A 23,717-nucleotide genomic window follows, 5' to 3' on the forward strand; every position below is an offset into this window, starting at 1 on the left:
CCAGCACACCCCGCGACCTCGAAAGGGTAAAAAATGGATGGATGGATGGTGTTTTCAGATTGTAAAAATACATAAAGAAAAGTTATTAGTGCAATTCCGGTCATCCAAACACTATGGGTCCTCACATTACTATAAAGTTTGCCCTCAACACGTTTACAAAAGAGATAAAAAAATATCCAGATCAGCACAAAAATGTAAAGGGAATCCTTATTTGCCATTGCCCCTCCCCTCCTCAAAGTTGAAAATGAGTTCAGTGATTTATAACATAATCCTGGGGAAAAACATTCACACATTACGCATCATGTGTTCAATAAACCATTTTCTTTATGTTTAAAGTTAAAAATTGATTCAGTAATAGCATGTTTCTAGTCAGGTCTTTGCACTACTACTGACCTGAGAGGAGGGCACGCACAACTCTCCTTTAAACAAAGACCCGCCCCTTTAGTGACGTCACGAGCTTGCTTGCAGAGTGTCTGGCGGTGTGGCGAGTGCGGTCCGACTGTGGTTGTGTTGCAGGTCTACTTGTGTTCACAGCGACACGCTCCAGGCGCCTTTCTCGTCTTGACCGTTGTGGAGCGATGGGAATTTGGGAGAAATGGCTCTGAAACACACCGGCCGAGCGCTGCTGGCCCTTCTGGGGCTACTGGCCGTCGCCAATGGTAAGTTTGATCCGAGTACCTCCACGGCTTTTGTCTCGGTGTGTGGTTGAGTCGTGTGAGTGTGTGTCCTCGCCATGGCGCTGAGCACAAGTAGGGGATTTGGCGAACCACATCCAGCTAGGGTTGACCTAAAAAACATCCCTTGCTGATTACAACAACAAATTCGTACGTCTGTTTAGTTGCGTTCGTTGTTGATTGACGGGGGAGTTCTTTAATTGTAATTGGAGCGTGCGGCTAAAACACAACAACAACATAGCCGGGCTATGTTTATGTCGGATTACAAGCTAACCTCGCTAGCTAACAAGTATAAACGTGAAAGAACTGAGCTTCAACGTTGAAACGGTGTTTATCCCACATTAGTGCCATTTATACTAAACAATCCCTCCCCGGGCTTATCTGTGTTATGCGTGCTAACAACACAGTGCAATGATAGCTGCCTCGTTAAACCTGCTCAATGTGCTCACTTACGGTTCCGTCACATGTTTTTGGCTCTAGTTTGAGGAGAAAGGCCCCCCCTCTAAATGGAGGCCTAACCCACTTAAGTGGCTGAAATGTAGTGTTTGGGTGTAAACATTGGCAGCTCCTGCATCGGTAAAAGGAGTGAAAAGGCGGCTCAGTGGCCTCCAGCGGCAATGAATGCTGGCATAGGGCGACGACAGCCGCGCATTCACACACCCCTAGACGGGAGTCAGAGTTGAAGTCTGGGTTCATTGTGATGGAAATGTGGCGAGTTGGGGGTGTTTGGAGGCGCAGGCGAGGAGGTTGCTCTGGTCTAGTCTAGCCTTCTGCTTCTGTTTTTAGATGATACCAGCTGCTTACCACAGACCCCAAAATATAGCACACTGCTTGGACTATGTATGGTTCATAATTCAACAAAGTGGTTGTGCAACACCACACTTTAGTCTTCCCAAGCCGTCTTTTCCTTGTTGCAACCTGCCCCCAAACTGATAAAGGTAATAATTAAATCTTATCTACGCCTTAGTATCCTGTTCTCACATAGATTCTTTTAACACAGACTTATCATGCTTTGCCTCTTTGACCAATAAATATTGTTACAATGTTGATACTCTTGTTAAAGTGGTCATATTATGATTGTTTTCTAAATGTAAAACACTTCCTTGTGGTATGGTGGTGCCCTTGTCAACATTTTGCTTAGATTTTGTTCTGCAGACCATCTTCAAGCTGGTTTCTGACTGTCTTCAGAATTTACGTCACATGCTTTCAAAGTCAATCAATCAAACTTTATTTATATAGCCCTAAATCACAAGTATCTCAAAGGGCTGCACAAGCCACAACGGCATCCTCGACTCAGATGCCACATCAGGGCAAGGAATAACTCAACCCAATGGGCTACAATGACAAACCTTGGAGGGGACCGCAGATGTGTGGACCCCCCTGGGCGACCGGTGCAATGGACGTCGCGTGGATCTAGTTAATAGTGTGAGAGTCCAGGCCATAGTGGGGCCAGCCGGAGATCATCTTGAGTGGAGACAAGTCCGCAGCGCAGAGACTTTCACTACGACTGTCTCACCATGTTGTAGTTTTTAGCGCTTCAATATTGAGCCTACTGACAGATATAAGTAAGGACTAAATGCTACTTTTTATTAGAAATGGCAACAGCGGAATATTTTTTGCATGCATGTGCATGTATAAGCCAGTGTGCCCCACAAGAAGAGGATAGAGAAAAAGATGGAACTTATTGTCCACAATATTGGACTACAACTGAATAAAAATGTTGTACGACATAACAAAGGCAAAATATGTCACTAAAGTGTCAAATTCAAACATCTCGTTTGGAGCAAGTTTGGAAAGAAGGCAATATTTTTTATAGATATCTCCACCATGCCTCCATGGTTTGATTTTAAATTTTCGGGACATATGGGGATCCCAAATACACAAACACAGATGCCAACAGGCCAAAACATTGGTTTTGCATAATAGGGCCCCTTTAAATAATGTCCGAGCGTCAAATAGTAAGGTTAATACATTTGAACATGAGCCCTGCAAGTTGATTGCAATGCTCAGAACGCTGTGTTTTACAGTCTTTTTTAAAAAAAAAAGAATTAAAAGTAGGGTCATGTTGACACCAATACGTGCGGATTTGCTTAAATGGGAATGCTTGTGTAAATGCTCTAGAGTCTAGACCAGGGGTCGGCAACCTTTACCACTCAAAGAGCCATTTTGGCAAGTTTCACAAATTAAAGAAAATAATGGGAGCCACAAAAAAATTTTTTTAATTTAAAATGAAAAACACCGCATACAAAGCTTAAATGCTTTGTGGTATGTTAACCAGGGGTCTCAGACACACGCACTTTAATGTGAAAATGTGATGTTAGTGCGGCCCGCAAGTTTTGAATGAATGGCGCTTGATCGCGTCATACATGCCAATCCTCTCATTTTTTCCGGGAGACTCCCGAATATCAGGGCGTGATGGCACTGCTTTTGGCGCCCTCTACAGCCTGCCCAAATAGTGTACCTGCTCGACCACATGTAGAATGCAGTTTCAGCTTGCTCACGTAAATGACAGCAAGGCGTACTAGGTCAGCAGCCACACAGCTTACACTGACGGTATAGCCGTGTAAAACAACTTTAACACTGTTATGTTACAAATATGCGCCACACTTTGAACCCACACCAAAAAAGAATGACAAACACATTTCTGGAGAACATCTGCACTGTAACACAACATAAACACAACACAACCAATACCCAGAATCCCATGCAGCCCTAACTCTTCCGCTCAACCAACGCGGGGAGGGGGGGGGGTTGATGTGTGGGGGGATTTGGTGGTAGCGGGGGTGTATAATCTAGACCGGAAGAGTTAGGGCTGCATGGGATTCTGGGTATTGGTTGTGTTGTGTTTATGTTGTGTTACGGTGGGATGTTCTCCAGAAATGTGTTTTTCATTCTTTTTTGGTGTGGGTTCACAGTGTGGCGCATATTTGTAACGTAACAGCGTTAAAGTTGTTTGATACGGCTACCGTCAGTGTAAGCTGTGTGGCTGATGACTAAGTATGCTTTGCTGTCTCCTATGTGTGCAAGTAAAAGCTACATTCAGCATGTGGCCGGGCTGGCACGCTGTTTGTAAATGCTATAGAGAACAATTACTACAGTGCAATCAGGGCACTCCCTTAATTTAGTAATTAGAGTGAAAATAGGATTATATTATCCCTGGGAGTTATCTAGGAGAGGCACTGAGATCCATAAGTCTCCTGGGAAAATCGAGGGGGTCGGTAAGTATGCAGCTGAGCCGCATCAGAGTGGTCAAAGAGCCGCATGCGGCTCCGGAGCCGCGGGTTGCCGACCCCTGGTCTAGACCTACCCCCTCCTCCGCTCTGCTATAAATGTTATATCGCTGTATGGGGCTGTCTGCGATTGCGGTGTTGGCACGTTTGTGCAATGGCCCTAAGAAAACTACTTTTCAACAGTTTAAACTTTCTCATAAGGCTCAAAAGTGCAATTTTGAAATAAGAATATAATTTCAAGTAAAAGTATCGCGAATCGCAACTCCATCACTGCAAATTGCATTAAAGGCCTACTGAAATGAATTTTTTTTATTTAAACGGGGATAGCAGATCTATTCTATGTGTCATACTTGATCATTTCGCGATATTGCCATATTTTTGCTGAAAGGATTTAGTATAGAACAACGACGATAAAGATTGCAACTTTTGGTATCTGATAAAAAAAAGGCTTTCCCCTACCGGAAGTAGCGTGACGTAGTCAGTTGAACATATACGCAAAGTTCCCTATTGTTTACAATGATGGCCGCATGAAGTGAGAGAGATTCGGACCGAGAAAGCGACAATTTCCCCATTAATTTGAGCGAGGATGAAAGATTTGTGGATGAGTAAAGTGCAAGTGAAGGACTAGTGGGGAGTTGAAGCTATTCAGATAGGGAAGATGCTGTAAGAGCCGGGGGTGACCTGATATTCAGCTGGGAATGACTACAACAGTAAATAAACACAAGACATATATATACTCTATTAGCCACAACACAACCAGGCTTATATTTAATATGCCACAAATTAATCCTGCATAAAAACACCTGCGTGTTTGTTATGCTAGCTCCTAGCTCCTCTGCTAGCTCCTAGCTCCATAGAACACGCCAATACAATTCAAACACCTGATCAACACACACCATCACTCAGCCCAAAAGACCGTTTCCTTAACCCAAGGTTCATAAAGCTTATATATTTTTAAAAAGTTACGTACGTGACGCGCACATACGGTCAAGTTATCGAATGTTTAGCAGCCAAGGCTGCATACTCACGGTACCTGATATTCAGCTGGGAATGACTACAACAGTAAATAAACACAAGACATATATATACTCTATTAGCCACAACACAACCAGGCTTATATTTAATATGCCACAAATTAATCCTGCATAATAACACCTGCGTGTTTGTTATGCTAGCTCCTAGCTCCTCTGCTAGCTCCTAGCTCCATAGAACACGCCAATACAATTCAAACACCTGATCAACACACACAATCACTCAGCCCAAAAGACCGTTCACCTAACCCAAGGTTCATAAAGCTTATATATTTTTAAAAAGTTACGTACGTGACGCGCACGTAGGTACGGTATGTGTTATGCTAGCTCCTCTGCTAGCTCCTAGCTCCATAGAACACGCCAATACAATTCAAACACATGATCAACACACACAATCACTCAGCCCAAAAGACCGTTCACCTAATCCAAGGTTCATAAAGCTTATATATTTTTAAAAAGTTACGTACGTGACGCGCACGTAGGTACGGTACGTGTTATGCTAGCTCCTCTGCTAGCTCCTAGCTCCATAGAACACGCCAATACAATTCAAACACATGATCAACACACACAATCACTCAGCCCAAAAGACCGTTCACCTAACCCAAGGTTCATAAAGCTTATATATTTTAAAAAAGTTACGTACATACGCAAAAAAAAGCCAAAGCTGCATACTCACAGTAGCACGTCTGCGTCTTTGTCATCCAAATCAAAGTAATCCTGGTAAGAGTCTGTGTTGTCCCAGTTCTCTACAGGCGTCTGTGTATCCAAATCAAAAGTCCTCCTGGTTAGAGTCTCTGTTATCCGAGTTCTTCCATCTTGACTGCATCTTTCGGGAATGTAAACAAAGAAGCGCCGGCTGTGTACTGTTGTGGCTGACTACGTTCGAAAAATACGTCCATTTCGCACCGACAACTTTCTTCTTTGCTTGCTTGGCTTCCTTCTCCATAATGCAATGAACATGATTGAAACAGATTCACGAACACAGATGTCCAGAATACTGTGGAATTATGAAATGAAAACAGAGCTTTTTCGTATCGACTTCAATGTGGAAGGCATACCCGTGTTCGCCGGGCTACGTCACGCGCATACGTCATCCTCAGAGGCGTTTCGAACCGGAAGTTTAGCGGCAAATTTAAAATGTCACTTTATAAGTTAACCCGGCCGTATTGGCATGTGTTATAATGTTAAGATTTCATCATTGATATATAAACTATCAGACTGCGTGGTCGGTAGTAGTGGCTTTCAGTAGGCCTTTAAGGTATTGTTTCTCTGAGTGAAAAATAACAGTATATATGTAAGCTATTCTTGCGTGACTCTTACTTTTCTAGCAGTCAGACAACAGGTAATGCACAGCAATTTTATTGTGAAGGCTGGAAGTGTGCGCTTAGTTTTTGTTGGGCACTTGATGACAATGATGCGTTCAGAGCGATTTGTAAACAAAAGTACCTGGTTGTCTCTTGAGTTATTCGATATAATGCCTTGTCAATCGATACAATAAATTATAAAAGATATCGATCCATAATTGATTAAAATAGATTATTTTAGCCAGCCCACGTAGTGTGAGGAAATGTTGACTCAGCTGGCATGCAACAGGCAGACATGGATAACGTTTTTTTTTTTTTTTCTGTGCAGGTAATCCTGTGTAGCTGCTCTTTAAGAGTAAAAAAAAAATCTAATACAAAAGGTCGAAAATGAGTATATTAGGACTCCTTGAAGGACAGATAAATAAAGTCTTATTGCCTCCACCAAGCACAAGAGCTACTTCCTGTAACTTTGTGGAGCTGCTTGTGGCAAGGATGAATTCATTATTATGATTACACTATTTTATAACCACCCATGAGAGTAGGCAGTGTGCCTTTTGTTTAGTGGTTCTCAATGAATAATACCCTTTTATATATCCGTATGTCCTACGTTCACAGCTTTGGGGGACATGGTGGAGGCCAATTTTGATCAACACGTGCACAGAAGCATATAATGACCGTAATGCAAAATAAACAAAAGATTGACTACAAAGTAACCCAGAAAGGCAATCCCTGAAGCATTGTTACTCAAAGACATGTTGCTCAGCCGTGTGCGATAAAGAGAGCAAAGAATTGTCAACATGCGACTGTGTAGCGACAGAAATTACATGCCGTGGTGTAAAATAATCCCTGGTGCTATACAGGGAACAAGATTAAACTTGACCGTCTGGGGGTATACTATAGAAGGTCTGTCTGTGTAATCATTTTAAATGTAAATTTAAAGCTTTTTTTGCTAGGGAATTTTTTTTTTAAACCACAAACTTTGTACCTCCTGGTGTAGTTCCACTAAGTGCCTTTATCATATTTCTGATGTGTTAGGTAAAGGGTAATTTTTTCAGCTCAAGACAAATATGTTCCTCACGGACACTCAAACATATACATATATATCATGCTATAAGATTTCAATGTACATAAGATAAGTCATTAACAACATGACACAATTGTATTTATATCAACAAGCACACCTAAAAGACTAGTTTGTCAATAAATGTGCCTGCTTGATCAATAAGAAAAGATAATCACCCTGCCATATTTGAATGATCCAAATCAAAAAGTTTGGTCAGTTAATGGAAGTTATGCTGGAATGATGTCACCTTAGTGATATAAATTTGATTAGGGTAATGTAAAATTGACGGCCATGCGTGAGCGTTGGGGGTCGGGGGATTGTGAGGGTTGTGTGGCCCACACAGACAAGGGTGTGGAATGATTGGTTTGCCCAGCTGCTGGGGTCTTTAGTGAAAGAGGGGCCCACAATTCTGTGTGGAGCAATGGTTTGCACACCCTCTGGAGGATTACACATAATGTCCTGAAACCAGACCAACCAGAAAGTCGTAAGCCAGAGCAGATTCTAGGACAGTGGCAAGCATAGTGTTTTCTTTCTCTCGCAAGAATTTTGTTTGACGATCGACGGTGAGTCACGTCACGTGTTGTGGACTTCATTCAGATTAGCACCGAGTTGTGTGTGTTGCATTCTCCTGTGACACACTCTCCCTTATGTGCAGACAACACTTGCAATGTGATCTAAAGTGCTGTCAGACACACTGCTATAAGGTGGAGCGTGTCCCTTCTGCCCTTCCCCCTTCTCGTACCCGCCCCACTCTCATATCTATATCTTGTATCTTTAGTCAAGATTTTGTAATATGTTTGTTATGCAGGCTGCCACTTGGGAAACACTCCGTCATAAGGTGCTGACAAAAAACCTCTGGACTGTACTGTGCAGGAGGTTGTATTCCTGACTGGGTTTTTATGTTAACAAGCATAACTGCTAAACCAGTTTTCACAAAAGGGGAAGATGAGTGTAAAATGGGTCATGGGAAAAAATATATATATTTATATACGGTGTGTATCCAAGATTATTTTTAGTTACTGTAAAAACTCCACAGATCTACAGAAGACTGAGGGAATGGCTTTAATTCCTTCAATGGTTAGCAGTTGTTGTTTTTTAACAGCAGAAATGTTCCCCAAACCACATACAGTATCTGTTTCCTGCTCCATATTTCTCTATACCAGGGATTCTCAAACTATGGTACGCATAGCACTCGTAAATATGTGGCCTTTATTTAGTGGTATGCCAAAGAATCACTTTATTAAATATTGCAATGATGTGACTCGAGCCGTTATCATAGGTTTATGAGCTTTTAATGGAAGTCGTTACAATCCGACTACTGTAGGTTGTAGTCTATGCCAAAATAAACAACCGAGACACAAACAGAACTTTCTCACTTCATCATTTATATCAATCAATGCACGTCCGTCCTTTGCCAGCCTCCCAGCCAATCAACACACAGAGCACGTGGGGCGGCGTGGCTCGGTTGGTAGAGCGGCCGCGCCAGCAACATAAGGGTTCCAGGTTTGGATCCCGCTTCCGCCGTTCTAGTCACAGCCGTTGTGTCCTTGAGCAAGACACTTTACCCACCTGCTCCCTGTACCACCCTTACTGGTTTAAATGTAGCTTAAAGGGGAACTGCACTTTTTGGGAAATTTTGCCTATTGTTCACAATCATTTTGAGAGACAAGAACCCACTTTTTTTTTTAAATTGGATTTTCGTCTGGCTACTGTCACTGGTAAAGTTACTAAACATGTCAGACCTTAGTAAATCTAAAAGGCGTTGTTACGATTCTCAACTTATTCGTGACAACGCCAGGAACAAAACAATAATTTGTATCAGGGATGCTTTTGAAAGATGGAGACGATTGAAGTCGGAGAAGATTTTTTCATCTGAGGCCAAACTTGCTAATTTCCTCCTTGATAGGTTGGTCAGGCATTTACGTTTTCTTATTACTTGTAGTAAATGGAAAAGGAAATTTCATATGTAAACTATATTGTCCAATACAGTCTATGATCTTGTCTAACGAAGCTAGTATGTTCGTGCAATGAATGCTTTAATGGTGCTCCTAGTGTAATGCTTAGCATGCTCGCCCGGTCAATGACACATCGACATATAGGCTAACGGGGAAATATATGCCCATTAGCCTGTATGTTGATGTGTATTCCAACTGAGAGGCCAAAATATATTTTCAAAAAAATAAAACTTATGTGAATGTGGGTAGTGTCAGTGCCTATTTCGTTCTCAATATGATTCTCAAAAAAGTAAAAGTTGACAGACACAGTGGATGCTCCCCACAATTCTTTGCATTTAAAAATATGATTCGAACATTTTAGCATTATGTTTTTTACAATTACAGTACCGGTAAGTATATATATCCTAAACATTCCTGCCACTTCATTTTACTCACTATGGCATTTTTAAGTCTTATTTGTTTTGGATATAGATCACAATAATATCGTACTGTCGCCTTAATACCATCATATCGTACCGTAAGGTTTTGATATCGTTGCATCCCTAATCGTGATATATATCGTTTAGGGATGTCCCGATACAACTTTTTCACTTCCGATACGATACCGATATTGTAGCCTTGAGTATTGGCCGATACCAATATCAATACGATACGATATAGGCACGAATCATACAAATATTTATTCCTTATTTTGTTGTGTGGAATGTTAGAAAAGGCTTGATAACGTGATGTTACTGTTACTGATGTTGTAGTGTTAAAACAGAAAACAATAGTCAGCAAGAGTAGGCATAGGAAAAACTGACCCATTTATTATTAACCAATTGGTTACATAAAGTTTAACCTTCAACATAAGAGTATTACCTCAACAAATCCAATAAAAACAAAATGTTATATTTAAAGTGCAAAATAACCACTAATACCAACATAATTATACAATTGAATAGAATAAATTAAAAATAAATTAGAAGACCCTGAAAAATAACCTAAATAAATCCAATTAAAAAAAAAAAAAAAACGTTTTAAAGTGAAAACAATTCAAGTTCACTTCAGTTATTTTTTTACTGTCAGCATATGTTGGAAACAACTGTGGGCAGGGACAAAAACAACACAATATTGTCCACTGTCCAACTGCTCTAAGTTAAGAGTTCACAGCTCCAGTTTCACTGACTGACTGTGCCCAAAACAATGTAGTAATTACTCTTAGTCATCACTGAAGAATAATGTAAACACAATAAACATATCACTCTAATAACAAGAGCATAAATCAAATAATAATCAGTCAGTGCTGACTACCCTTACTAATCCTCCTCCTCCTCCATCTCCACTTTCTGCAGTCCGAGCATAATGTGGAGATTTTTTTTAGAGAAGATAAGCATTTCGGCATGCTGTGCGGCAATACACTTTTTAACCTCTTCGTGCATCTGGGGTATAGTTTTGTCTACAATGTAGTGGCGGCTAGGAATAATGTAGCGAGGTTCGAGGTGCTCCATTAAGCGTTTAAACCCGACATTACTCACCACCGACGGGCTGGTCATCAAGCACAATAAACTGGGCTATCTTTTCTGTTATGGCCATTGCCTTTTTGCTGTCCCGTGGTAGTTTGTCACGTCTTGCAAAGCTTTCGGCCAGCGTGGGTTGCTGAAGCGAGCCAGAGGTTTGTTGCTTCGCCTTGCTGCTCTCGCGAAAATCCTCATGTTCTTTTGTGTGGTGTTTTTTCAAATGTGCGATGAGGTTGCTTGTATTGAACCTTCCCGGTTCTGTCCCTCCACGGGACACTTGCGCCTAACAAATGTTGCATTTAGCGGCAACGTCTTTGTCCGAGTTTACGTTAAAATACTTCCACACAGCCGACATCACTACACTTTGTTGCGTTGTCGTTGTTGTGATCACGCGGGCTGTGCATGCTGGATCAGAGACGCTCTTCTTCCGCGGCCGGCACCAACGTTAATTAAGGGGCATTGCCGCTACCTACTGTGTTGGAGTGTGATCAAACCAGAGTCACTTATTATAGACGTGCTGCAGCGGTAAATGGACAGCTTATATCGGAGCGCTTATATCGGAGTTTTTAGATTCAGTCCGATAAAATCCGATATTCACTTTTTTGGCTAATATCGGACTGATTTCCGATACCAATATCAGATCGGGACATCCCTAATATCGTTATCACAGGTAAAAGTCTGTGCTGTGTACTGTTCATTATCTTAGACATATGATGTTGTTGTTTTTTTGGATAAACTTACCTCTACAGCTTAATCATGCTGTATGATCATGCTGTATAATCATATCTATATCAAAAGTGTGGATGATGTGCACATTGGATCACACCAAAGGGAAAGTTTGGGATAAGGTGAAAGCTTACTAGCTTCTAAGGTGATTTTCCAAAGGAATTCTTCGAACCGTACTGCCATTGTTGCATCATCCATTTCTACTTAAACTCTCACTACACTAAAAATGAAGTCCTGAAGCTGCATGAACCAGACCATAATACTAATAATAAAATGTAATCAGTACTTACCAGTTGTTTCTGTAATGGCAAGTGAGCGAGTCAGATTCAGGTCAAGTCTGTGGTTGTCTAGTAACCCCCCCCCCCCCCATAATGACCAGTGTCAATAATGACCTCCGTTGGGCCCGGAGGCACTGAATCTTAATTGGTCCAGCAGACAGGGTACCCTGTGACTGACCCGGCTCCACAATTACTGATCCTACCATACTGCCACCGCAGGACCCACAATTTCTCTCTGAAGCAGCCTCCTTCCTCTCTGTTCCATTAATTCAAATACTGAAAATGGACAATGGCTGCACCCACAAAGATCCCGTAGCAATAAGGAGGACGGCATGGCGAAGTTCGGAGAGTGGCCGTGCCAGCAATCTGAGGGTTACTGGTTCAATCCCCACCTTCTACCATCCAAGTCACGTCCGTTGTGTCCTTGAGGAAGACACTTCACCCTTGCTCCTGATGGGCCTGGTTAACGCCGTGGATGGCAGCTTCCGCCATCAGTGTGTGAATGTGTGTGTGTGAATGGGTGAATGTGGAAATAGTGTCAAAGTGCTTTGAGTTCCTTAAAAAAAAGGTAGAAAAGCGCTATACAAGTACAACCCATTTACCATTTTACCATAAGAGTTCATGTCTGTTGCGCGCAATTTCACACAAGTCTCTTTTGTAGAAATATTCAATCTATCTTTCTAACTGCTATTAGAATGTAGAGTCAACTTCCGCTTTGAAAATACCTCTTTTTTTAAATCCTGCATCACAGATGTGCCCATGAAAAGCAATGTACGCTTTGTAAATTGAACTAGTTATTTGTGTCTTTGACGTGTATTGGGTGAAATGTTCCAATACTTTCCATGTTTTTGCCCATAGTGTTGTTGCCAGTGTCCGCTGCCATTTATCTCTTCCTGCCGGTCGCGCTGACTCGCACAAGTTTGTTTCCATCCAGAAACACATGAGTGATGACATCACTGACTATACAACTTGTATTATTGAACGTTGAACCCCTACTTGGAACAAACAAGAAATTAATGCCGATTTTGCGTATCTTTTTTAAAGTATAACATGTATTTCATATATATAAATAAAAGACAAGACAATTAGAAAAACAATAAAGTATTGTTGGTACCAGCCCTTCTTTTGGACAGCGTATACTAAAGTAATGTCCACACATATACATTATAAGATGGAATTTGTCACTTCTCTGTGTCTGCGGGATTGTATGTCATAGACGGAGCTTTTGGACAACAACTTAACTTTGTCATGTTGTGGTTATAAGGTTGAATCTGTATTTTGTAACGTTTTATTCAATCATCCATCCATCCATCTTCTTCCGCTTATCCGAGGTTGGGTCACGGGGGAATCAGCCCGATCAGAGAAGCCCAGACTGCCCTCTCCCCAGCCACTTTGTCCAGCTCCTCCAGGGCGACCCCAAGGTGTTCCCAGGCCAGCCGAGAGACATAGTCCCCGCAACATTTCCTCTGTCTTTCTCGTGGCCTCCTACCGGTCGGATGTGCCCTAAACACCTCCCCAGGGAGTCATCCTGACCAGATGCCTGAACCATCTCACCTGGCTCCTCTCGATGTGGAGGAGTAGCGGCTTTACTTTGAGCTCCTCCCGAATAACAGAGCTTTTCACCCTATTTCTAAGGGAGAGCCCCGCCACCCGACGGAAGAAACTAATTTCGGCCGCTTGTACCCGTGATCTTGTGTTTTCGGTCATAACGCAAAGCTCATGACCATAGGCGAGGATGGGAACGTAGATCAACCGGTAAATTGAGAGCTTTGCCTTTCAGCTCAGCTCCTTCTTGACCATGATGGATCAATGGAGGGTCCACATCACTGCAGACGCAGTCTTAAAATCGATCTTAAAATCCACTGTTCACTCGTGAACAAGACTCCAAGGTACTTGAACTCCTCCACTTGGGGCAAAATCTCCTCCCTAACCCGGAGATGGCACTTCAACCTTTTCTGGGCGAGAACCAAGGACTCGGACTTAGACGTGCTGATTCTCATCCCAGTATCTTCACACTCGGCTGTGAACCTATCTAGTGAGAGCTGAAGATCCTGGCCAGATGAAGCCATCATGACCACATCATCTTCAAAAAGCAGAAACCTAAACCTACAGCCACCAAACCAGATCCCCTTAACGCACTGATGTTCGTCATGCTGTGTCTTCAAGTGATGGAAAATAATATACGTGTTCAAGTCGCTAGCAACGACTCATTGGCGGCATGTTCTGCAGATTATTTTCCCGTTTGGTCGGTATCTGACTTTTTTGATTTAAACAAAGAAGTTCATCCTTTCTCTTTTTGAAACCAATTTCTCTTCAGGTTTTTGGTCTAGCTTCCTTTGTGCTTTCTGTCTCTGCAACATTCGGTATGTTTCCATGCACTAAATTAGTCTGAATTCTCAATTTTTTATTTTTATTTTCACACCTACCTGTGAAGTTCCAGTGTCCATGCACACTCTCTGATGTGACTATTGGTCATATGCCGTCTGCTTCCCGTACACTGGGGGGCGCTTATTTCTTTTTAGCACGAATACATTTGTTGCTTTTCCAGTTGACCGATGACGTCACATCCAAACAAGGCATCTTTGCGGCTCCTCACAAGCCAACAGCCCAGTTCTTGTTGTACCTAATGTCCGCCGTAATATTGGCACAAATTGCAATATATTACGTCTCTAATGGCTATGCTGATGTTAAATAGCAAGACGGCATCAAAATATGATCTGAAATTGCGCTACAAAAATTACTCTGCTACCAAGAAGGTCTCGTAATTGCTATGTATGCGGGTTGGAAGCCAAGACTGGTGGGAGAGAGTTGTTTTGAAGGAATTTTCGGACGGAAAATTGAAAGAAAACTTTCGAATATCTTGAAGTTCATTCAATAAATTCTGTGGATTCATGGAAGGAGTTTTGAGTCCGAAAGAAAAAGTACAGTTTGTGCCCCAGTACCACTTCAAATGTGGGTTGCTATTGTTTCGTACAAGCTTGCCAGTTGTTTGGAGTTATTGCTCATCAGTGTGGAGTGCACAAATGCAGCGTGAAGAGGTTTATTTTTGCTTTTTTCTTTACCTTGTAATATACCAACTTGCTTCATTCTCTTCCATGATCTCACTTGTATTTGTTCTTTTTTTTTTTTTCCCATCTATGCACTTCAAAATGTTCCATTCTTTTCATTTGTGAAGCAAATTTACAGTCTCTTTCTTCATTACAGTTGTTACCTGTGTTTTGATTGAATGGAATCTGCTTCCAGGTTATATACCGTGCGTTTAGACTGGTGTATGTGCAGTACAAAGGGTCCTCTCTGGAATCCTCACCCAATTGAAAGATCTAATCTACGTATATAATCTAGGTGTGTTAGACCGACTTTTTAAAAACCAAACACGATCAGATTAGCGAAGAGCGGGTCAGACTTGATCCTGAAAAAGCAGACATGCTAATTTTTTGGAAGAAAAATTGTTGATTGATGACTGTGGTGTTCTTAGTGTCATAGTGTGTGTAGTTAGTATGTTCCAATAGCAGCAGTTTTGTGCCCAAGGTACTGATTTTATTTAACACTATATTATTATTTATACACCCATAGTGATCACAGAGACAGGTTGTTTTTGTGTTATTGTATATATTTGTTTTTCTGAAAAAGCCCACATAATATACTTTGGGTAACAACAGTCAATATGTATTTTTTTTAATTTTTTTAGGGGGGTAACAGTCAATATTATTTTTTAATTTTATTTTATTTTTTTCTTATAAAATAAAAGTGAGCTTTTGTTCAACCAAATATTGTCTTTTTTTCCATATACAGCAACCTATCTGGATTCAATAAGAGAATCGATAAGGAATCTGTTCGATAAGAGGATTCGATAATGGGCTCGAACTCGATAATTTCTTATCAAACATCATCCCTACATAGCACCAAACGAAGTACACATGTATTCAATAGTGTGGTTCTAATTTACTCTGCCTTTGAATCCCACTGCATGATTCTGGTGAGATCAGGTACTTCACTAGTGTGGTGAAATAAGATAAATCAAAATTCAGTTCTCCAACTACAATGATAAACCTTGTTTGAATATGAATGAATGAATTAATGAATATTTCTATGGTGGTGTTGATAGTAGTAGTATTACTGCGGCTACAGTCCCTCAGACTTCCCTTTTTAGAAGGAGATCAGTAATTTGAGCCCAGGATGCAGACAAAGGTAATGACTTTCCTCCTTCCCGGAGCATTGATTCGGACACTGTTGTGCATGCTGTGTGTTGTGTGTTGCACACCCGCTCTGTCTGGTGGCGGCTGTTTGTCTTGATCAACTCTGTCTGCTATCTGTAGATATCTAATTTCAGCCAGTGCCTTTGGGTAATAGTGCTGTGCTCCTCATACGTATGCCTAAAGTGTCTGTTGGAAGTTGTGGGATTTTTTTTGTAACCTGCACCAAGGAAGCTTAAGAGTTTTACAATTCTTGACAGAACGACTCTGCACAGCTAATTTTTAAACAACACACAAATTAAATCATACACTCGCGCATAATGAGGTGAATTGTTCAGAATTTAACAATACTGCGGTGTGTTGTTGCGGCAATACTAATTTGGGCAACATTGTTTTATTAATCCCTTCCTCACTACGACTGTCATTTCCTGCCTCAGCATGCACGGAATGATAGGAACTTGACACACAAACTCAATCAGCCCAATGTGCTCTCCCTCTTTTCAACTTCACTGTTCCCTTTTTCCTGTTACCTGCCCCCCCTTCCCCCAGTAAGTCAAAGTCTAGACTGGGTTTTAATGACGCTCACAGCTGCTCCCTTGGGCGGACCCCAATCGCAGCTGGGGGCCCTATAAGTCCAGCTCATGACTCCCCCTCCCCTTTTGTATTGTCCGTCCCAGCCCCCGCCCTGTCTGGTCCTCAAATGTTGGGGTTTTTACTGTTGACCCTGGCAGTCCACTGTGCGCCACCCACCCCCCCTTCTCTATCTCACGCCCCCTTCTCCTGCTCGGCTCTTTGTTCACTCAGGCCCGCTCCAATCCCTCCTCATGTCATCTTAATCTCTGCACAAAGCACCAGTGTAAAGACCAACAATTATGTGCATACAAGAGCAGAGTTCATGCAAAATAACAGTGACACACATCAGGCCTCTACTTCGTTCTGCGTTAAGTTATTCCATCAAGTACAGCTTTCGTTTCATCATTCCTTCAAATTCTGTAAGCAAACATGGTGTTTGGTCAAATGCAAGTGAGCATTGCTTAATTGTATGTTTTAAACAGGTTTTTGTAAAAGATGCTACCACCAAACAAACTTTTGGTTGACCACAATCCATCACAGAAGGATCTAGAGCGGTTATGTGGTAATGTGTTTTCAGCTATGTTTCCTTTCTAAGTCTCTGCATGTCTGTGTTCATACATCGTCTCAAACCACAGTGCTGTCCCTTTTTATCCTATTCGGAACAATTTGCATTGTTAATGTTGAAGTGAGTTTTGGCCTTTCTCAACATTTTTGTTTGTATAGGGCCTAATTTACATTACGTCTGCAGGCAAATGCTTTTTTGGCAAACCGTAGTCAATTTAAACATGATTGCCAACATTCCAGCCTTTTCCCGTTCGCCTACTAGATAGAACAACACATACACACGCGATTGCCAAATAAATATTACTGCAACCCTGCTCTGAGTCCTCCTTTCCAGTAATCAAGCATAGATTAGTCATATCAGCATACATGACACTTGCATAAAAAGAACGCTCCCACACAGGATGGGGCCTCAGTAGTATGGAAACAGTTCATATGATTTAGTTTGTTTTGCAAACTTGCATCATCTCCATGCATGTGCAATTAATGCAAGAGTTATCGATATGTTGCACAAGTAATTGAGCAAAGTCTCAATGTAGGTAAAAAAAGAGCAAAGGGGAAAATCTACTCTTTTTTTTTTTTAACCCTCACTTGTAGAAGGGAATTTGTGTGAGCATCTCTGGTCAAAAAGACCCTCTGGATAAGACTGGAGATTAGTAGAAGCTTGCCACGCTTAAATCTTTTCTTGCTTTGTGTCAGACATTTGTTAGTCCTTGAACTGACTGACACATGTCTCTGGCAAATAATAAAGATAAGTATCCCTCTCTTCTTGGTTTCTTGTTTCTTTCAAAAAGTGTTCAGTTTGATTGAAGGATGATTTTGGCCTGTGACTTCAATGTTGTAGCAGGGACTTGTTTCAGTTCCTGCGGGATTTATTCCAAACACCCTGTCTTGTCCTTATCTGCTCTGTGTTTAGCTCTTTAAAGCCTTGGTAGACTCGTATCATCTTAGAGCTGAGCGGACCCAATAGAGAAGCATGTGCGCTTAGAAATCACATTTGGCTCAAAATCTAATCAGAATTCTTGAGATCCAGTTGCTCAACCACCCCTGGTATTAGTTAACCTGTGAGGACCCTTTGTCTCTGACCTCAATTAAAGGGGCTGTTTGCAAAGGTTATGTTGCTGACTTGAGGGCGCTTATTTTTAAGTGGGCTGCAAGCATTAGGTCCTTTTATCTTAATTTTTTGGTTTAAAAATGTAATTTTGACCCAGTGACATACATCACCTTTAAATGCCCAGAGGAGGAAACTGCAATATTTGCCATTATTATTGATCTTCCAGACAACCATACTACCCTTTTTTGATTTATAATTTCTGTAAAACACAGGTCAATTTGTGTGTCTTAAGGTGTAGTATGTTGTAAAACGTGTGTGACTTAATGATCAAGTAAGAAAAAGTAGGCTGCAGTACACAAAGGCTGAATCTAATGGCGGTCTCGTCAAAATAAAACATAAATAGTGTTATCTGTCTGACAGTTTGTGTCCGTGTGGTCTAAAGACCGGGGTGAGAAATTAATCTAAATACTGCTTGTTTGGGTGTTTGGCAAGTGCTCTTTTCTCTTGTTGGATTTCAGTTGGTCTCTCCCACCAGGCACGTCAGTCTCCACTCTGACTCTTTGGGTCCATCCGCAATGAAGGCTCTAATTTCAATGCTTGTCTGGGCGCTGCTACTTAAGTCCTGCTTTATGTCTGACATCACAACATTTCTACAGCTGAATGAAAGTCTTTACATCCACTTTTGAATGTGACCATATTGCTACTCCAGCATCTGTAGTATAATTTGAAAAAAACCCAATGGTGATAATAATATTATCATTTATGTTATTATTATTATTGTTGTTGTTATTATACTCACACTTAATCGTTTTCTACTGTAGCGAACCTTGGTGCTGGTATTGAACTGGACTTGACCCGGCGTTTGCCACAAACAAGTGACTGATTTACCAGGGGAGCCGTGTCATTAAATCACAAGGTTGCGACTCTGATCGGGAAATCACAAATGGAGATCATCTTGTGCTGTGCAAAAAAAATCCTAGTGTTTAATTATTTATTTTTTTCGGTCCAATGTCCATACGAAAAGCTTTTGAGTTTCCTGGGGTGCAGTTTACACCAGAGCTTTTATTTGAAAGATTCTTGATTTTATGTCAACATTTGGCCAACTACCTGCCAATCATTAATTTAAAAAAACGCATGCAGCTTTTATTGTGTGTAATATTCAATTAAACAGTAAATGTTATGTACAGTACCACTGCGCATCACAGTAACAGATGGCAATACAATATTAAGGACTGTGCAAACAAAGTTGACTGTAAGAAATACTCCATGTTTTTTACTACCGGTACATTGTTTGATGGACATAATGGGTGATGCAAAATATTTTCTGACAATTGCAGAGTTGTTTGGCAAAAATATTGATAACTAGTGTAAAATCTGCTCTGGCTCATGTTGACAACATACAACTAGGGAGATGAACTAGTAATGTAGAAATGGAGATAACATGGGTATTTACTTGAGGTAACGCCTCCCTTGTTTCATTGTGCTAACGGATTCCACTCAGCCAAGCAAGCTTTTGGAGTCAGGTGACAACCAAAAAACCTCCGGCTCGTTAGCACCTCTGTGACGCCTTAATAATAGAAAACAAAAGTTCTGAGAACTTACTCCGAACTAACTCTGGAACAGCCACAGTGGAATTACTTAAATTGACCATTTGTTCTTCAGCTTGTTTGCTTGGGACATTGTTTTTTGTGGAAGGAGGTGACTGTTGGTAATTACTTGTAAAATGACCGCAATGAGTGGGAATTGATTGTACTCCAGCTGCAAAAAAAATCTGCAGTGTGAACCACTGCTCTGCCAATAGCTCCTATTAGCATTAAAACTCTAAATTAAAAAAAGTCCTTCAAGACTTGGCTGTTCTGCAGTGCTGGACTTTTCCTGCTAGAGGATTATGGATAGAAAATCAATGTTGTCAATAATGAAAGATGATTTTATTTAATAAGGGTACATTTTACATAAAAAGTAACTAATTCTGCACATTTCTGACTTGTGTCATGATGGCGTGCCTTAAAGTTAAAATGTGATTTATTAAGTCAATGTTTTGTTTACTCAGTTTACTCAATTATTTTTCTTTTTCTTTTTTATTTAACAGCTCTGCGTTGTAACTGCACAACATGTGAGAAGACAGGCTATGAGTGCGAGACAGATGGCGCCTGCATGGCCTCCACGTACACCATTCAGGGGAAGGAGCAACATGTACGCATCTGCATCAAACGGGATAACTTGGTTCCGCCCGGGCAACCTTTCTACTGTCTGAGCGCTGAGGGTCTACTCAACACTCATTGCTGCTATGTGGATTACTGCAACAGTATAGACCTGAAAGTTCCTGGTTAGGCTCCTCCCATCTCATTTAGCATCACCACTTATATTCACACTTTGAGAATGTTCACATGAAAACATTTACATCGATGCCTTTGTCTCTTCCCAGTTCCCACAAAGGAGGACCTTTCAGGCTTGGGCAGCTCTTGGGGCCCGGTGGAGCTAGTGGCAGTCATTGCGGGGCCCGTCTTTCTGCTCTGTGTGCTGTTGATGGTTGGCGTTTTCCTGTTCCAGTATCATCAGAGGGCCTACAGTCACAGGCAGAGGCTGGAGGTAGAGGACCCATCCTGTGACCATCTGTACTTGGCCAAGGACAAGACCCTGCAGGACCTCATCTATGACATGTCTACCTCCGGATCAGGCTCTGGTAATAACTCATGATAAATGTGATTTATTGTTGTTTTAGGTGAGGGGCCATATTTGAATTCTACAAGTGGGTTTTATTTCAGCCTTAAGAGTTGCTTTCCACATGGGAGGCATATTTTCTGTTTGTCCAAAGACACTTCATCACATCTGGCATGAACACCCACTTAGCCTCCAAGGATGTACTGATTTTGAAAATGTAGGTGGTCACTGTGACCTCACAGAACATAGATCAGTGAAGTCTTATCACAACTGTAAACACTTGCAATGATTTGTGATAGTCACAAGGGATTTTACAAGTCTGGGAAACATTTGCGTGGTAGCAATTATTTTATCTGCGTTCCACTGAGCACTAACGGTGGAAATAGTTTGTGGTTTGGAGAGTAATCCGCCCGGAATGTGTGCAAACATGTGTGTGATGGGAACACACCAGCATGCCCGATGAGGTCATGTTACCTTATAGCCTCTTTCTAACCGGATTTACTCTTACTAGATGTTGCAGTTTAGAAAACAACAATATTCTTACATATGTCTTCTGCTGCCCCTTACAGGTCTGCCCCTGTTTGTGCAGCGCACTGTGGCCAGGACTATTGTGCTGCAGGAAATTATAGGAAAGGGTCGTTTTGGAGAGGTTTGGAGAGGCAAGTGGCGTGGAGGGGACGTGGCGGTGAAGATCTTCTCATCCAGAGAGGAACGCTCGTGGTTCAGAGAAGCTGAGATCTATCAGACAATAATGCTGCGCCATGAAAACATCCTGGGATTCATTGCAGCAGACAATAAAGGTAAGGTTAGGAAGAGCAACAACTAAAAGCAGTCGGAGTCCGGTACGAAAATTTGACCGGATTTACACAAGATCTTTTGAATTTCTCACAACTTTAAAAAGTCTATGTATGACAACTTGCCAAAGTAACCAAGTACAGTATGTCGGTGAAGAAAAAAAGTATGCAGATTCACCTTGTACACAACTTGAGACGTATGCATTGTTTTATTAAAAGAAACCTACTATAATGCCACATTAGTATCCAATATAGTTTTGAAAGCACTTGAAATAAGCAGGATTGACCACTTTAACATAAAACAAGAGGAGGTTATTTGCCTCACTAATGTTGTATAAAGGAGACTAGCAACTATTCATTAGCAATTATTAACCAGTCCGTCTCCAATAGTTACCAGGTGAGTTGTGTAAAATAATAGTGCTTTCAAACAATAACATCGAAGTAATCACACTTTGGCATTTTGGTTAATCACACTAATTGTGGTTAGAGTGTCCGCCCTGAGACTGGAAGGCCGTGAGTTCAAACCCCGGCTGAGTCATACCAAAGACTATAAAAATGGGACCCATTGTCTCCCTGCTTGTCACTCAGCATCAAGGGTTGGGAATCGGGGGTTACATCACCAAATGATTCCCGAGCGCGGCCACCGCTGCTGCTCACTGCTCCCCTCACCTCCCAGGTGGTGAACATGGGGATGGGTCAAATGCAGAGGATAATTTCACCACACCAACTGTGTGTGTGTGACTATCATTGGGACTTTAACTTTAACTTGAACTTACTTGCATTCATAATTTAAAAAGACCCCAATGTTTTGATACTAATGCAATTTTACTGTCAGAATGTCACACAGAAACATTTTCAAAATGTTTTATTAGTATGCATGTCATGTATTTATTTATTTTTGGTTTTAAACCGTAGAAAATTGATGCATGGTTGGATCTACGTTCATATATGAATCAGGCATGTGAAAAGTTTGCAAAAACGCGTATATCCGCATTTTTAAACATTAATTTTCGCGTCAAAATATCCCTTCCACTGTTTTTTAATGAAATATAAAAAAATATGATCCAAACAAAATGTGTCGAACGCTTGCCTCAGTCGCAGCTAATTACTGTTTCTCCTGCTGTAATGATCAGAGACCACAAAACAAACTCGCTAGGTAGCATAGTTAGCATTATCTAGTTAGCTTACTTGTTGTCGCCTGCGTTCTCTCTCCGAGCTACAACGTTGGCGGCTGCTAAACATTTTTGGATGATTACAGTCCGATCACTATTAGTTGTGAACCATTTTAAGTTGTAGAGCATTTATTAGTAGCCAGCAAGAAGGTATATTTTTGACGTGACGGATGTAAACAGAGGTCACAACATTGGGAGTATATTACCCGAAGGGGGGTGGCTACAGGATAGAGTTGCCAAATGGGAAACGTTTTCTGAGTACTTTGCATGTATGTTATAGAATTTTACATTACATATTCAATGACAATAATGTTAGTAAATTATCTACTAAAAAGAATAACAAATTATGTGGCACATTACATTGGACATGCAAGTGTCAGAAAGATGAGGTTGGTAGATGAGAATAAATGTAAAGGTAAAATAAAGTGTAGAAATGCACCCGATTGCAGGAAATGTAGTCTGGATTTTCAAAATGTTCTTTCAGGATTTGTTTGGCAGCATTTTGTGCCGATTTTCCTCTTTTACTTCAGTATCCTCTTTTTTTCTTAGAGGGTGCTCACATACCTGATAATTAATGCAATAATTAATTAATTAATTGGCATTCATTAATTAATGCTAAGGTCTAACACCTGGTCAAAAAATATATTGCCATTACCAGTTGTGGCTTTAGGCAACCTCTTGATCTTTTTGTAAACAGGATGACTTTGAAAGCTTGTGTGTGGGAAAAATCTAGAAGTATTGTCCTATCTCTGCATGCGCTTATAATTGTTGAACTAAAAAAAAATCATACGTGTTCCATTTGGCCTACTGTTTTACTATCAACTCGTCAGCACTATAAACGCTGACTCAGTAGTTTGCTCCTTACCGCTATTTCCACATTTTTACTGTAACTGCTGTGTTGTGAAATATACTTCTTACAAATGACGAAGGGGGTCACAGAGAGTTAAAT

The 23,717-nt window shown here is 41.1% G+C and overlaps 1 protein-coding gene across 1 annotated transcript in view; it reads left to right on the top strand.

The window, feature by feature from the left end:
- Positions 1–451: 451 nt before the first annotated feature.
- LOC133653638 (activin receptor type-1B-like) overlaps positions 452–23,717 on the top strand; it is a 31,103-nt gene continuing 7,837 nt past the window's right edge. Inside the window, exons 1-4 of the mRNA XM_062053146.1 lie at positions 452–659; positions 20,231–20,467; positions 20,567–20,824; positions 21,372–21,602. Coding sequence (XP_061909130.1) covers positions 596–659; positions 20,231–20,467; positions 20,567–20,824; positions 21,372–21,602 — 790 coding nt within the window. The 5' untranslated portion in view covers positions 452–595. The remainder of the gene's footprint in view (positions 660–20,230; positions 20,468–20,566; positions 20,825–21,371; positions 21,603–23,717) is intronic.

Source organism: Entelurus aequoreus, linkage group LG07 (genome assembly GCF_033978785.1).
Source record: "Entelurus aequoreus isolate RoL-2023_Sb linkage group LG07, RoL_Eaeq_v1.1, whole genome shotgun sequence".
NCBI classification, from domain to species: Eukaryota; Metazoa; Chordata; class Actinopteri; order Syngnathiformes; family Syngnathidae; genus Entelurus; species Entelurus aequoreus.